The sequence below is a fragment of the Poecilia reticulata genome, linkage group LG15 (assembly GCF_000633615.1).
Source record: "Poecilia reticulata strain Guanapo linkage group LG15, Guppy_female_1.0+MT, whole genome shotgun sequence".
NCBI classification, from domain to species: Eukaryota; Metazoa; Chordata; class Actinopteri; order Cyprinodontiformes; family Poeciliidae; genus Poecilia; species Poecilia reticulata.
The window spans coordinates 1950981-1965686 of NC_024345.1; the positions used below are offsets into that span (position 1 = coordinate 1950981).

Below are 14706 nucleotides of genomic sequence, written 5' to 3' on the forward strand. Positions count from 1 at the left end.
GCCTCGCAGATAACAGCGGCGAATCCGTGAATCATGGCCTTTGATAATTTATTGTAAGCCAACAGGACAAAAGTGCAGGGTGTGTCAGGCAACCGTGTCCTAAAAAAGCTCACCTACGTCCAATAGCCAGCCGTTATGTATTTGTTGCAATGCCACTTATACTGCATATCAAACAATAAGTCATAGGCGCAACAGCCTGGAATACAAACCTGAAGTGTCACTAACTAGAGCCCCGAACGCTGTCTGCTGAGTTTTCAAACGGCGATATTCTTAGCTATGTGAAATAAAGCACTGAAATGGCCGAACATGTTGGTTGCTGAACGACACATTTGTCCAAGTTCATCTGAAAATAGCGTGTTTTGAGTATGTTCTAACAGGATCTACCTGGGTTTACCAGACCTATACCGATTTCTAGTTTACCTCAGAGTAAATTTGTGATATGTCCCAAACCTTTGTTTGATTTTTTTTTTTTAGTGAACAAAACTCCTTCCTCTCAGTATTTCAGTTAGTGACTACAGTCAGAGTCAAACCAGAGAAAATGTAATTTTTCTATCACTGGCTCATTATGAGATTTGTCAATGAAAAAAACAACAACAAAAAAACATGCAACTTAGGAATGTGCTATAGTTTTATACTTTGACATTAAAGAACCAGAAATTCTGGTATTATTTTAAAATGGTCTTGATCAATATTTTGTCATACTTTCAGTAGATCTGTCAAAGTTTTACGTTGGAATCTTGACTTGCTTTTCATTCATTTTCAAGCTAGTACCTGAACGTTTTCAGAGAACACTTTTGCTAGGTTACTTGAACACTGACTCATTTAGACATAAAATGATCCTTAATGCAGGAGATGAACCAGTCTTGTGTCCCTACAAATAGATGACAGAACAGAAAAAATTACAAGATTTTAAACAGATATGCACTGAGAAAACAACTGATTTGGTGATTTTCAGTTTTTTTTAGATCAGGCTGCATGAGAGCGAGAATTTCAAGAAATAACAGGAAGGTTAAATGTCTTTAAGCTCTTATCTGCTGTGAGACATGAGGAATTTGGATATGTTGGCAGGCTTTTGGAAATAATGTTGAGATAAGGATTTACATTCTCTAGATTATAAATTTGGAAACCTTTGTTTTGTGATGCTAAGCTAGCTAATCACTAAGATGCTAACGCCATATTAAAATGTCAACTCTAATGTTTTTTTTTTATTTTCAAAACCTGTCTAACAACGACTTTTCTCTCTGACACACACACATACATACAATTTAATATTTGTTCCTAATAAAAAATCTGACTCCTAAAAAATCGGTATTAGCAGGTCGAACCAGAGTTTAGTATTTGTTAGCTTTCATTGTTAGCTGTTTGCTGGCAGTCTTCAGTAGGAATTGCTTTGTTTCAATTTCTCTCATTTGACCTACAAAAATACTTAAGCTAACATAGCTTTGGCCCAAACCCCCTTCCCCCCCCAAACATTTTAGCACCAACAAGTTTCTCACAGATTCAACAGCTTTCCCCCTCTTTTTGCTTAAAGACAAATACGATGAATTTGCGCGATCAAGTTTGGAGCTCGACTCTTCCTTTCTCCTCCTCATACGAGACGGAAAGTATTGGATGTAAAATTAGTTTAAAGAAAACAAAAAAAAGAACAGCAGGCAGAGGCTAAAGAAAAGGTAATCGAGACCACTTTTAAAATTTTACAGAGCACGACTGCACTTGAAGCATGGCACAAAAACAATTAGAGCTGCTTTATAACTCTTTCACCATGCCCACTTTATATTTATACACAACAAACAGGCTATTGAATGTGCTCCAGAGTTAAATGGACCCTGAGAATCCCCCCTTTGTGCAACAGGGCCGTAATAAAACGGTAAACGGGGCTTGGAAGCCGGCTTGGAGAGGTGTGGAATCCAGCTCATGTGTGCCAGATAAATGGGCCGGTGAGGGCAGTCCAGCCATGTGTGATAAGGGTGGCTATACTTCCTGTGATAAAGAATGACTCGCCACGCCTCTGCATGATCAACAGCACCACACACACACACACACACACACACACACGCACACACACCCCTCTCTGCACACAGTATGCGCTCTGTTTGCTGCAATCAGGAAGTGACTGAAGGGCACTTCACAATCAGGATCATTTCATTATTGGTTTGTTTTTCTGATGTCCTGAATGCTGACAGAGTCTCACGGCATTGCGTGATACTCCTGTGACGAAGGTACCGCAATGTATGGCGCGCAAACAAAATAAAACAAAAACAGAAATAAGCTGTCATGATGCTTCCAAATGTTTGAATTAGCTTATTTTCTGACTTATGAGTATGAACTTTGATGTCTTTGGTTTTTGTTCCTACTAATTAGACCAAGTAAAGGATGAAAGGTTTTTAATTCGATTTGTTTATACTGAAGGACAATTTTCTCCTTGTTTGGTACAAATACACAAGCTACTTAGAAGACAGGATTTGTCTGCTCTATCTGATCTTTTTCATTTTATTACCTTATTCAGAGAGACAGGAAGTGCGGGGTTGGGAGCTGGGGGAGAGGTGAAGAGAATTCATTCACAACTATTGACGCGGGCGCTTCCTGAGGGGAAGTCTGATCGGCGTTCTGTCAATCAGCTGCAGTTATGTGGAACGTTCACATGTCCGGCCAGCACAAGGCTCGAGCTGCTGCTTAAGCCCAGTGCGTCAGTTGATATGGGAGCGGTGTTAACGGATAACACGCCATGCCAGACTGGCCAATCACGGCGCGAAAGCAGTGAGGGCGCTCTGATCAATTAGTCACCGATCGTTATGGGTCTATATTCCCTCCGAAACAGTGAGGGTGGTTAAAGATCTGCAGAGGAAGGCGACTAAGCCATTCCTGAAAACATTTTTCATTGAAGTTGCAGGAAATAGCATTCGGTTGTCTTCTTTAAGTAACCAAATAAAACCTCTCCTTTGCATATTTTCACATACTACGTCTGCAGTGGTTTATTTTATGTTACAACAGAGTTACATTTCCAACAGCGCCACAAGCAGACGCTACCCCTCTTCAGATGAATGGAAATAATTAGAGATGCACCAAGAAATCGCACAGTCGCCCAACTGACAGGCGGCTGGGAAAGTCAAAGAATCTGATCTTCAGTGTGGAAGTTGTTGTGAAAAAAAGACTTGGTTAGCCACTTTCAGTATGTATTAGTTTTGGAAGCAGGAAGCAGAAAAATATAAGAAGCTAATTCAAGGAAGTAGATTTTTTTCCCTCTACATCTTTAGTCTGTAGATCATTAGGGCTGCCAGAGAGAGAAAACATTCAGTAAAGAAGATGTTTTAACTTTAAGCTTTCAACCATATAGTGTCTATGTTCTGAGGGGAAAACACACAATGAGCCATTTCACAGTTACTAATGGTTGCTAACTGTGTTAATTGCCAATAAAAGATGCTAAAAAAAAGTCGGCTGTCGTCATTTTGTTTGTTTTAAATAAGTAAAACCGTGCTTTACAATGACCAGTGTGTTCCCATTATACTCAGAAGTCAGATTTATGGTGGAGCAACCTAAAGATTAGCATTTGGTATGGCTCCTGTGGATGTAAAATATCTATTTGAAAACTTGCTTCTTTATGTTCTTTAACACATAAAACAGAGAAATTATTATGGGATTTTATTGCCAATAACAGTTGGCAACAAAACAATTTAAAATTCTGATTGTTTTCCTGACTTACTAGAACAAACCGAGTCACTCCAAATGCTTACACAAATGGACTGTGATTTTGCTTCTGCTCCTAATATGAATAGGTAATGAGTGCTCAAATCAGAAATGTTAAATAAAAAGTTGTTTTTATATGCCACTATAGCTTTCAATAAGAAATCCAGCAGGTCAAAGCTGAGAAAATAAAAATCAAATCCAAAATTCTACCAGTGCATCTTTAGAGTTACATCACTGGCATTTATTCCTTATTGAGAAAGCTTTATGTATCTTCTACATAAAAATCTGGATGGTTTCGGGTATCTTCCCACAATCATGCTCAAAGCCACGCCACAAATTCATCATGACTATAAACGTTGCTCCGCACATAAACAAGCTTCACAAGTCATAAAGTATGTAGGCCAAAAAGTGAAAACCACTGATACATAAATCAAACTCCTGTCTTCAACACCTCTGTGCAATTGTTGGCGCTCAGCAGTGCTCTTATAACTGTACTTCAAAAGTGGCAGCCCCTCCATTTAACACAAACTCTACTGAAACTAAGCTGATTGGTCCTAAACCTCTTACAGACCCTCGATAAAGCCTCCCATCCGCTTATTCTTGGTTCGACTTAACACTTTGGGCTGAGTGAAAGTGACGAGCGAAGGGGGGCGGGGGGCTTTCTAATCCTCTTTGCATCTTTGACGGACGTCCAACACAATGTCAGCCTGAGGTGTGTTTGATCAGGTGGACTTCGTTTACATAAACTGTCAGATGTCAATGGTTTATCTTGTAATTGGGCAAACTGTGGCCCGGCTCCGGGGCATCAAACCAACTGAAAACTATTTGCATGATGAACACTAGGAAGCCTGTTCATTCAGGGCTTCCCCAAACGAGGCCCATCGGGATTTTTACAGCTACACATGAAAGGCAATAACAATATTAGATGTTACTTTGCCCGAATGTGTTGCAGGTTGGAATCATATTTCACAACATGTGATATTTATACATAACAATCTTAGAATTAACTGAACTCTTCCTAAAACAAATACTTTCCACTGGAGCTTACCAGCGGCATTGCAAATATCGAGCCTCGAGATAAATATGGTGTCACACTAGCTAAGTAGCTGTGTGTGCTGTACCTACTGTACGTTTTGCATGACTTCTTCTAAAAACACATGTACTGCCATCAACTATTAGTTAAGGAGGTAAACTGTAGTCCATCCAAATGATTAAACCCATTTTGAACATTTGGTCATTTGGGTACAAAATGGAAACGTCAAGAACATATTTTTTTTTTACCCACGTTGACAGAAAACTAAAGTTATTTTCTGTCTACTGTAAGAAACTTTGCCCAACACTTTGCTCACTCAGCACTTACCAGCAGTAGATCGCTCCGGGTTATTTAATCATTTTTGTTATTTCACACTATTCATACTTCTAAGCCTAAAAGTGGTTCTTTAAACATTAATATTATGGAATTTATCGTGCCAACGATAAACTAAAATACCTATCATGGTAAGAAATGTACTATGATAAAGACCCAACCCTATGCTCAACTAGTAGAATAAATAAAGAGATGCACGATGGCTAAGTACACGAGAACAAAATTTGATGACAAGCATAAACATAAAGTAGAAAGTTACAACGTAGCAACACGTGGGTCTGAAGTGGAGCCATTACTAGAGTGACAAGCTGACTTGAAGTCGTATCCAAAGCAGCAGTAAAAACAAATGGTTAGCGTTGATGTTATGATTCATTGCCCTTAAAAATTTAATAACCCCCACAACATTAACACAAGAACTGTTTGGGTAAAATGAAAAACTAAAAACACTAATGATAAAACCAAGCTTTAAAGCCGACAAATAAAACGTTTCTTTTTGTTGCTGTTGGGGGGGGATGTGTAATGAATGTTTCTTCTGCTTTGAATATCTTATAAATTAAAGTCAAAAACACGCCCTCAAGCTAACTATGGTGTCACACTGGCTAAAAAACTGAAAGTTCACAAAGTTCATTCACTGGGGAGAAGAATGGGAGTTATCTGCAAACAGCCTCTCGAGTCGTCGTACATGCGGGTTCACCAAGGGGAAAAGACACACGATGAAGTAAATGAATACTCGAGCTATTATAATCTTGGTCATCCAGTCAGCTGATGAGCAGAGATTTAAAAAAAAAGGGAGGGGGGGCGTGAGGGGAGGAAAACAATCCAGGTCCATTGTTTGGTGTCCTGATATAAACAGCTCGGACCATTATATGGCCTAAAGACTCCGGAGAGCAAGCAGCGATGAGCTGTGAAACACTGTGGAAAGCATCTGTTCCATGTGATGCGTGCGTGCACGCGTGCGCCAGCGGAGGGGGAGTACAGAAACTATAATAATACCGAGGGGTCTGCAAAGGAAGCGGACACGCTGTATGTGTTTACCCGTCTGATTCTGACACGTACCGTTCAAAGCAACTCATCATTTCACCATCTGCAGATAGTGTAAAACGAAGCCACGCGTCTTTAAATACACAGTAAAAATGTGACGGCGTAGCAGCGGCGCTGACTTCATGCGAGTCGTTGGCCTTAAAGGCTCTTCCTGGGGCTGGAGGAACTTCTAGATTTTTATACCTCACCAAGGTTGACAAACTTGGTTATCATAAGATATTAAGAGAGACAAAGCAGTGATTGTGCCTTTGCAGTGTTCCATGGAATACCGGTTCAGGTGGCAGAAAGGTGTGCTTCGAGAACTTTTTGACATTTTTTTGGCCTTTTGTGGGTTATAGAGACCAGTGATCCCAAATAACCTGTTTTATCGGTAATGGAAAATTGAAGGGGGAAAAAGTAAAATATGCTGCAATAAAGAATTTACTTCTACTGCGGCGCATACATTCATTTGCCAAAACAGTTTCAATCTTTCTGACAGCAATGTGAAAGACGGTTTCTTCTTCCCTGGACTGCTCTGTATTTAACGCCATCCAACTTCTCATCGGCTGTCTGCCTGTACCTGCTGAACAAAAGCATCCCCCACAGCATGATGCCGACACCACCTCCGTCCACAGAACGGTATGTTCGGAGTAAAATACACTATTAGTTGTTCGACACGCATCTCTGTCTGCATGTGTAACCGGGTTGTATTAGCAGTTTTGTATGACACAGAATGCTCTCTGTAGCAACAATAGGTCACATAACTGTCGGTGAACATCCTGAAAGCCGTCGTGTGCAGCGAGGTGACTTCAAAATGCAGACCCCTTGATTTCTTCTTCCCTGGTATTCTTTTATTTCTTCCTGGTTGTACTTGTAAATAATGTTTTGCTATATTTTTATATTTATTGCCTTTCCGACTGGCCTTGCAGGCTGTGTTTCACTGTGCAGGTAAAACGTGTTTCTACTTCCCACATGACAACAAAATGTTGAGGTGGGTGGTGCTGCCATTAAATTTGATTCATAGTACATTGTTGTTCTGGTCAGTAATATTTTTTTCTGTTTCTACCCCATAACTTGGACATTTAGATACATTTCAGTTTGTGAAGCTATACTTATGAACCAAGTTAACAGCAACACCAAATGTATCCAACATGGCCGCTCGGCTGTTGGGTAATATTCTCTTGAGAAACAGGACTTGGAGCAGTCAGTCCGTGACATGACAGTTTTTCTGTTATCGCTCTCCGAAAGACGACATCGTGTCAAAACTACTTTAGCACAACGCGAATAAACTCCGGTTACTGAAGAAAATTAGCTTATCTCAGCTAACTTGAGCACATGAATATTGCATAATGTTGATTAAATCTGCGGTATGTAACTTTTACAAAAACATTAATTTTTTTTTATTTGTTAAAGCTGTCACAATGTCATGACGGTGTAGCATGAGACAAACAATCTGTGAAAAGATTGCCGCTCTTCCACCTCCCACTGCTGTTATTGTCTAAAGACATGTAACACTCCCGGTCAAAAACAGCCAGTCAGAGCCAGGAGGAGGATCTTAAAGCTGCCAATCACGCTTGTGTAAGCGCTGCTAAGGGAAAAGGAAAAGCATTTATCCTTCATCATCAGTAGCTATGCTAACTAGCCTTAGACCTCTTGCCAGTCTATGTTGTGGTGAAACAGCTGCAGCACAGCGGAGAGAAAGGAGGAGGGTGTGAGCAGCACATACACAAGAAAGATTGGCATCTCTAAAACCCTCCTCCCGACTCTGATATGTTGTTTCTGACTGAGAGTTGTATTTCTACAGTTTTCACTGGGAAAAGGCAAAGGAGATCACTTTCTTTTCATAGTTTATCTTATACAGTCATGACATAATAATAATTTTAACAAATGTGTAAAAAAAGAAAAAAAAATTAATAAAAGTTACATACTGCAGCATTAAGATGCACTGAAAAATAAAATGTGGATTAAGAAGTTGGATTTTGGACTCGTCTGACCAGAGCATTTCTGTCTACTATATACCCTACAAGTCTTCTTGCAAACTACAGATGGGCTTTTTGTTATGGCTTTCTTTCAACAATGGCTTGCAGCACCATCTCAGTTTCCAAAAAGGGGTGAATCATTTAATCATCAGTCTATGTTCGGTTTTGGTGATGAACTTTCTCACTCCTATCGGGTTTACTGAAGCGTTAATATCAGATTCAGCCAAGTTGGAAAAACGGGGAACAGGACAGTCCTGCAGAGGGAACATACAGGTCGTCTGACTCCTCGCTGCTGCGTTCACCACTTCGTGACTGCTTTTTATTTCAGGGACGGATTCGGTTTCAACTCTTTGTCGACCTTAGCTGAATGTCACCGAGCATCTCCTGTCCGATACTGACTGTGCACATGCTGACTGGGCAGTAGCTCACACCAGATCAATACATCCTCTGCTGCTCATAGTGTTACTCTGAGGGTGGCAGGGGGGGGAATTCAATGCACCCTTATAATGAGTAATAACCGAGGAGAGGAGAGGAACTTCCAAACCGGTGATATGACAAAGATAACACATTAAATCTGTCGACATTACAGCCCGAGCAGGTGATAAACAAACGCATCAACAACTACACGGCAACACAAAAAAAGGCAGATAATGAACCGCTGATGTCGCGAAAGAGAGACTGAGAACTGTTACCGAATACTGACATCATAAAAGAAATACGTGACACCACGAGTGTAAACGGGTGTGTCTTTATGTCCTGACCCGCCATCAATCCTGTAACTGGCTTTACTTCAGATAAAGAGACCGCATTATACAAAATAGATAATTTTTACAACGACGGCTTCCATCCAGCCAAAAAGATAAAGATAGCAAGGCTACAGCCAACAGTAAAAAGCTCATTAATAATCTTAATAGATACTGAAATTATATTTTAATCTTTTTTTTTTTCTATTAAATCGCTGCCTTCCAATAAAATTAGCTCAGACTCTCCTTTACAATTCAGGAATAAGTCCAACAGATAACATTCAACTGGGAGACGCAAAAACTGTCGCGAGATGACAGTACACTAATGTTACGAGTTTTACTTGTTCGCTGCATATATTTTCAGCATAAAAAATATATATACGTATTTCCAAAGTGGTTATGCACGTTTGTGTTTGTCATCAGGGTTGTGTTTCAGTCATGTGGAAAAAAAGTCAGTATGACCTTCAAATAAAAAACATCAGTTGGTCCTGACCAGTTCTTCAAATTATAGGTAAACCCAACTCAGGCTCAACGCCACCGGACATGAGATGCTTTGACGACGTTTACCCAAACACATGACCAAAAGTTACACCGTAGTATGACCTTTAAAGCTTCTGCATTAATCAGAACCGGGTCACGTCAATCAAACTAGCTTGTTAAGTTATATATATTTTGATCTGATTCTGGTTCTAAAACAAGTTTAGCTTATCATGCCAGTTGGTAAAAACTTTTCAGTCAAAGGAAACTTAGATGAGTGCCTCGAGTCCCTAACTTTGCAGCAATCCTTCATCCTTAATGACCTTGTGGTGACATCAGATGGTTTATTGCATTGAGTCACCAACTCTGCTGTAAATCCTCACACTGATCATCCATTTGGCAAAGGAAAACCCCCATCAACTCTCAAATCTGGTACAAAATGCCCCCCGTGATTGTAGGGGTGGGCGATATGGACTTAAATATTGTTTTAGTACAATATTTTGTATTAATATTGTGATAAACAATGAAAGTGACAATAAGAACTAGTTATTATTGTCAGGCTGTGACAACATGACATGGCAGCCATGGCCCCACAAAAACAAATAACGGTCTTGATAAACATATTCATTTGTAATGCGCTTCTTTAAAACGCCAGTCACATGAAGAAGTGTGATTTGTGTCACTAAACTCCACACAGTAACTAGATTTGATCATATTTTCAAATTAAACAATATTTATTGGTACTTTCATGGAACAAACAGTGGAGAAAAGAGTAAAACTATCAATCCTGATAATTCAGACAGCTTTTAAACATCATTAATTGAAATTTATCACAGCAACGATACATTGGAATTCTTATCATGATAAGAAATTTATCACAATAAATGATTAACGATATGATAAATGCCCATGTGATTGCTATGAAACTCTTGCTTCCACTGCTATCATTCTTGGTGACCAAAGACATTTAAATCCAGAAGAATTGTATCAACTATTCAAACCTTTTTCTGTGTGGATCTGTTGGGGGGGTAAACATTTCCAGGAGCTTAAATGCAGTAAACAACATTTGTTAACTGTAGCGAAATGGTTCCAACAGAAATGTCTTAAAATACGTTTTACAATTATGAGAGACATGAGGATACAAGTGCAAAAGCAGCACTGGTGTTGCCATACAAAGTCACTCAGCCGGGTTCTTTGAAAGTTTCCAGGGTGTGGTTTGGTTTTGCAGATCCATGACAAAAGCAAACTTTATCAGAAACACGACTTACAGCACGGAAATAAAGGTATTGTCTGCAACAGGAAATGATCCAACAGCTTCAGGGAGAGATTTTTTTTTGTTGTTGTTGTAATATGTTGTGACAAATGTATGGCCTCTGTCTCGCTGTAGGACTTGGGTGGTAGACGTGGGACTGTGCAACCCAGTGAGACGGGTACGCTGAGAAAAACTGCTAGACCTGAATCGATAAACCTGATGCAACAATTTGCAAACATCAGATGGTGATACATATATAATCAACCCCTCTGAGTAAAAATGGTCAAATTAACTGAATTCCAACCAACTTCTCAATTTTGTTTAGACAAAAATGGTTTTAAGTTATAAATTTAGATTTATTTTTTGCTAATGTGGACTGTCCTCAGTGTGAAAAAGAAGCAAAAACAAGAACTGATTTGCGATTAAGGCATTAAATGTTAATACATGAATACAATTTTCAACTAAATTCTTTGGTGTTCAGGTGTAAACATTTTCCTTGACAGCCACAGCTAATACGAATGCTTCAGGATTAAGAAGTTTGCTTACAATTTAGCATTCACACTGTTATTAAACTAACGATAGCAAAAAATGCTACTGAAACCATTAAAAAAACCTTCACAATATCTTCCATTAAGGTGGCAATTAATTTTTTTCTAAACAACCATGAATAAAAATAATTAGCAACCCCTACAATAAGGTTAATGAAGCTCAGCACACTAGCATCTTTTTCTTTAGCATTAGCGTTCAGGAAAATAAATGTTATCAAAACCATAACAGATTTTTAAAATATGTACTAAGGTAGCATTAAAACATATTTTTCCTGACACCAGCTTAGCTTGCTAGCATATTTGTCCGCACCATTTCATGTTGCCAAGCTAGTTACAGCTGGATTAAAGCTCATAATATTTACTAAATAAATATTACTAAATACATTGAGGAGACAGGGTGATTTGTCTGACTTACTCCTGTCGTGTAAGAACTACATCCTTTCCAGTAGACATGCCTATATCAAGGTGCACCAAGTTCCAATACCATATACATTTTGTATCATATTTTCTATCTGAAGATTAAAGTCCTTTTTAATGAGACTCCAGATGCAGTGCCAGAATTACCATATTTTTTTCTGGCTGCAGAGCACAAAGTTTCACAGTGTTCATCTCCCACCTGTGGCTGCACACTACAGGTCAGCAGACTGAGAGAAGGCTACTATGCTATTCTTTCACAAACAAGAAATATGAGTTTGGCTCTTTGGAAATACATCCGGTCATGGAAAACACAGACAGTGTGTGTAAGCTAACTCACAATTCAAGGTAAAGTTGTATATAAATTGGAAGAAGTTTTTTTTTTTTTTTTTACCATTCCAGGCTGTACGTAAAAAAAAAAATACAACATAAGACGACGAAAACACACACAATATGTGAATGTTGCGATGCAGATATCACTTGCAATGGGTAAATAATTTTTTTAAAGTACGTTTACTTTGCAAATAGACCAGTTAATAACTAGTCTATCCATCTCAACAACATGGCTTTATTGAATAAATCGATTCTAACACCTGCTGTTTTCACAAAGACCTACCTAGCTCTTTGCATTCTAAAACATTTTATGTTGTATTAAACTACAAGGGCCATGGGGATGTATGGCGCTTGCTTAAGTTACTAGCTAACATTGACTCCAGTCCAAACTTTTCTTCACGATATGCATGTTGTATACATTGTGCGATATTGAAACCCTGATCAATTCGACATTAGCAAGAGTAAATACAATTTTATTTTTGCAAGAGGTTATCTTAGCATAAAAAAATATCACACCAACCCAGGCCTTGTTTCAAAACAGACTTGATAGTGTTTTGTTTTGAACTACTCTTGTCCCTGAAATAATTTTACCTGATCATTATTCTATAAAATACTTTCCTGTGTGAAAGCAATATGTCAGTCATTTTCTACTTCCAAATTTGATCAACTTTGAGTATTAGTAGAAACTTGAAATTGTATCTATATATTGTATTTTAACTGTATTTTCTACTATTCAATATCCTCTCAAATTCGTTTTTATTGTGCCGACCGGTGCCGGGTTACGTACTCGGGTCTCCCTGTGGGATCGGTGACCGGGGAACAGACACCCAGACGCGGGGCTTGTGCTGACTACAGCACGGCCAACAGGCATGAATGGGGACTCGCTGAAGGTTAGAGGGCTTTTATGAATGAGCCGCCGTCACGCTACCGCAGCGCAAACATCCCCCCCATCCCGTGCCCTTCGCCCTTCCAACCCCCGCCAACAAATCAGCACAGGCAGGCATTACCACCGAGCAGCCTAGCTCAGACGAGAGGAAGAAAAAAAAAAAGAAAAAAAAGAAAAAAAAAACTCGTCTAGTATAGTTTATGTGTCGCCTAATATGAAAACAGCTCGGTAGGGGTAAGCATTCGGCTTTAACTCAGACCCACTGGTGTCGTGTAAACAGGTCTGTGGGCCTACACACCGAGCTACATTTCGCAGAAGGCGAACGAGCCCGCGTGGCGGACAGAAACAGCCGCGAGGACTCGAATCAACCCGAATCCGAAGCAGAATTTTTTTTCTTTCTTTCTCTCTCGCCTCTGAAAGCCAGCCGTCGTTTACAATCCCATATAGCCTACTATTTTTTTTTATGAATGGAGCGCGGTAGGCTATGCAAATGAGGGCGATTGAGAAAGAGATGGCGGATGGGGCATATCGGATATCTCTTATCCGGTGAGACTTCCCCCTTCGGTTGAAAGCAAACACACAGATGTGACCAAACAGCAGAGAGACGGGGCATAAAGAGAAATGCGGCCGCCCGCCGTTACACCGTGACAAACCGTGCCCCCCACGCGCGCTGCCGTTGCTGTATTTCTATATATATTTAAAGGCGCAGCTCGTTAGGCGTGTTTGAGTTCCTAAGTTACGTTGCAACAGGGCCTCACTCGCTGCTCTCTCGCTTGAGATCCTTTCAGAAAATGTTTCCGATCCACCCACGCTTATTCCCCTCCTCCTCCTCCCACTCTTCTCTCTCTGTCTCTCTCTCTCTTTCTCGCCTTCTTTAGGCTGTTTTCTAGAACATAATAATATGGGGGGGGGGGGGGCCACCGTAAAAAAGTAAAAATAAAACAACAACAAAAATACAAACGCACACACAGCCGATGCATTTGGAGCAGTAAAGACACAAAACGGCTACGATTAAAAGGGAAGTATAGCTTTGCAAGGAGAGTTTTGCACATTCCACGAAGTTGCTCCAAGCAACTTACAAGCAAGGGGAATGAGAAAATCTTTAAGCTGCATTACTTACTCGTTTGGATGTGTTTCCTCTATCATTTTTTCGTTTCACCTCAGGTAATGTACCACGGCGGTTGCATACTTTTCACTCGTCATTCTTTCACCTCCGATCCTGTGTCCAATTCCGCATAAATCCCCCCTGCGCCTTTGTGCGAGTGTCGGCTCTCAGGCTTTGCCCTCGACAGTCCCTTTTTTCCTGAAATTCTCCCTCTCTTTCTTTCCTCCACTGAAGCCACGCTGTTTTCTTCTGGATCGCAAGAGAAGAAGAAAAAAAAAATAAAGGACCTCCTCTTCTCCGTCTGGAACTTTAATACCCAATCAGTGGATAAACGCAGGCTGCACTGGCAATTTCGGTTGCCGAATCCAGCTCTTGATTCTCTCTAACCCCCCCACCTTCCCCAAACACACACACACACACACACACACGCACACACACACACACGCGCGCAAACTCGCTGGCTCACTCCCTCTCACACACGCTCCGTTTTTTAAGTCCTAAGGCGCATGTTTTCACCGACGACTCCGCTTCCAGTTGTGCGTAAAAAAAAAAGAAGCGCGTCTTCGCTGCTGTTGCCGAGGGGTGGCCCCGCTAGAGCCCCATCTCTCACTACTCCATGTTGGATTGCAGGCGGCTGAGCTGCTCCAACGACGCCGGGGGGAGGAGAGAGAGGGAGGCTGGGGGTGGAGAGGGGAGCAGGGCGGAAGCGGTGACGTCGTGCTACATTTTGGTGGAGGGCCCAAGACGGCTGCAAGCTGTGGCCTATAGTGGCCCTTGATAAATGCAACAACCCCCCTCCCTACCCCCATTACACACACACTCACACACTCCTTGATCCTTGATTTCAAATCCGGGCATGTCTCATATCAAAACTCTTAGTTCAAGTTCAAGCTTGGTCT

General features: G+C 40.5%; 1 protein-coding gene across 1 annotated transcript in view; it reads right to left on the minus strand.

Moving 5' to 3' along the window:
• Positions 1–14470, minus strand: part of spred2b (sprouty related EVH1 domain containing 2b) — a 37316-nt gene extending 22846 nt beyond the window's left edge. The window contains exon 1 of the mRNA XM_008428867.2: positions 13823–14470. Coding sequence (XP_008427089.1) covers positions 13823–13848 — 26 coding nt within the window. The 5' untranslated portion in view covers positions 13849–14470. The remainder of the gene's footprint in view (positions 1–13822) is intronic.
• Positions 14471–14706: the final 236 nt, after the last annotated feature.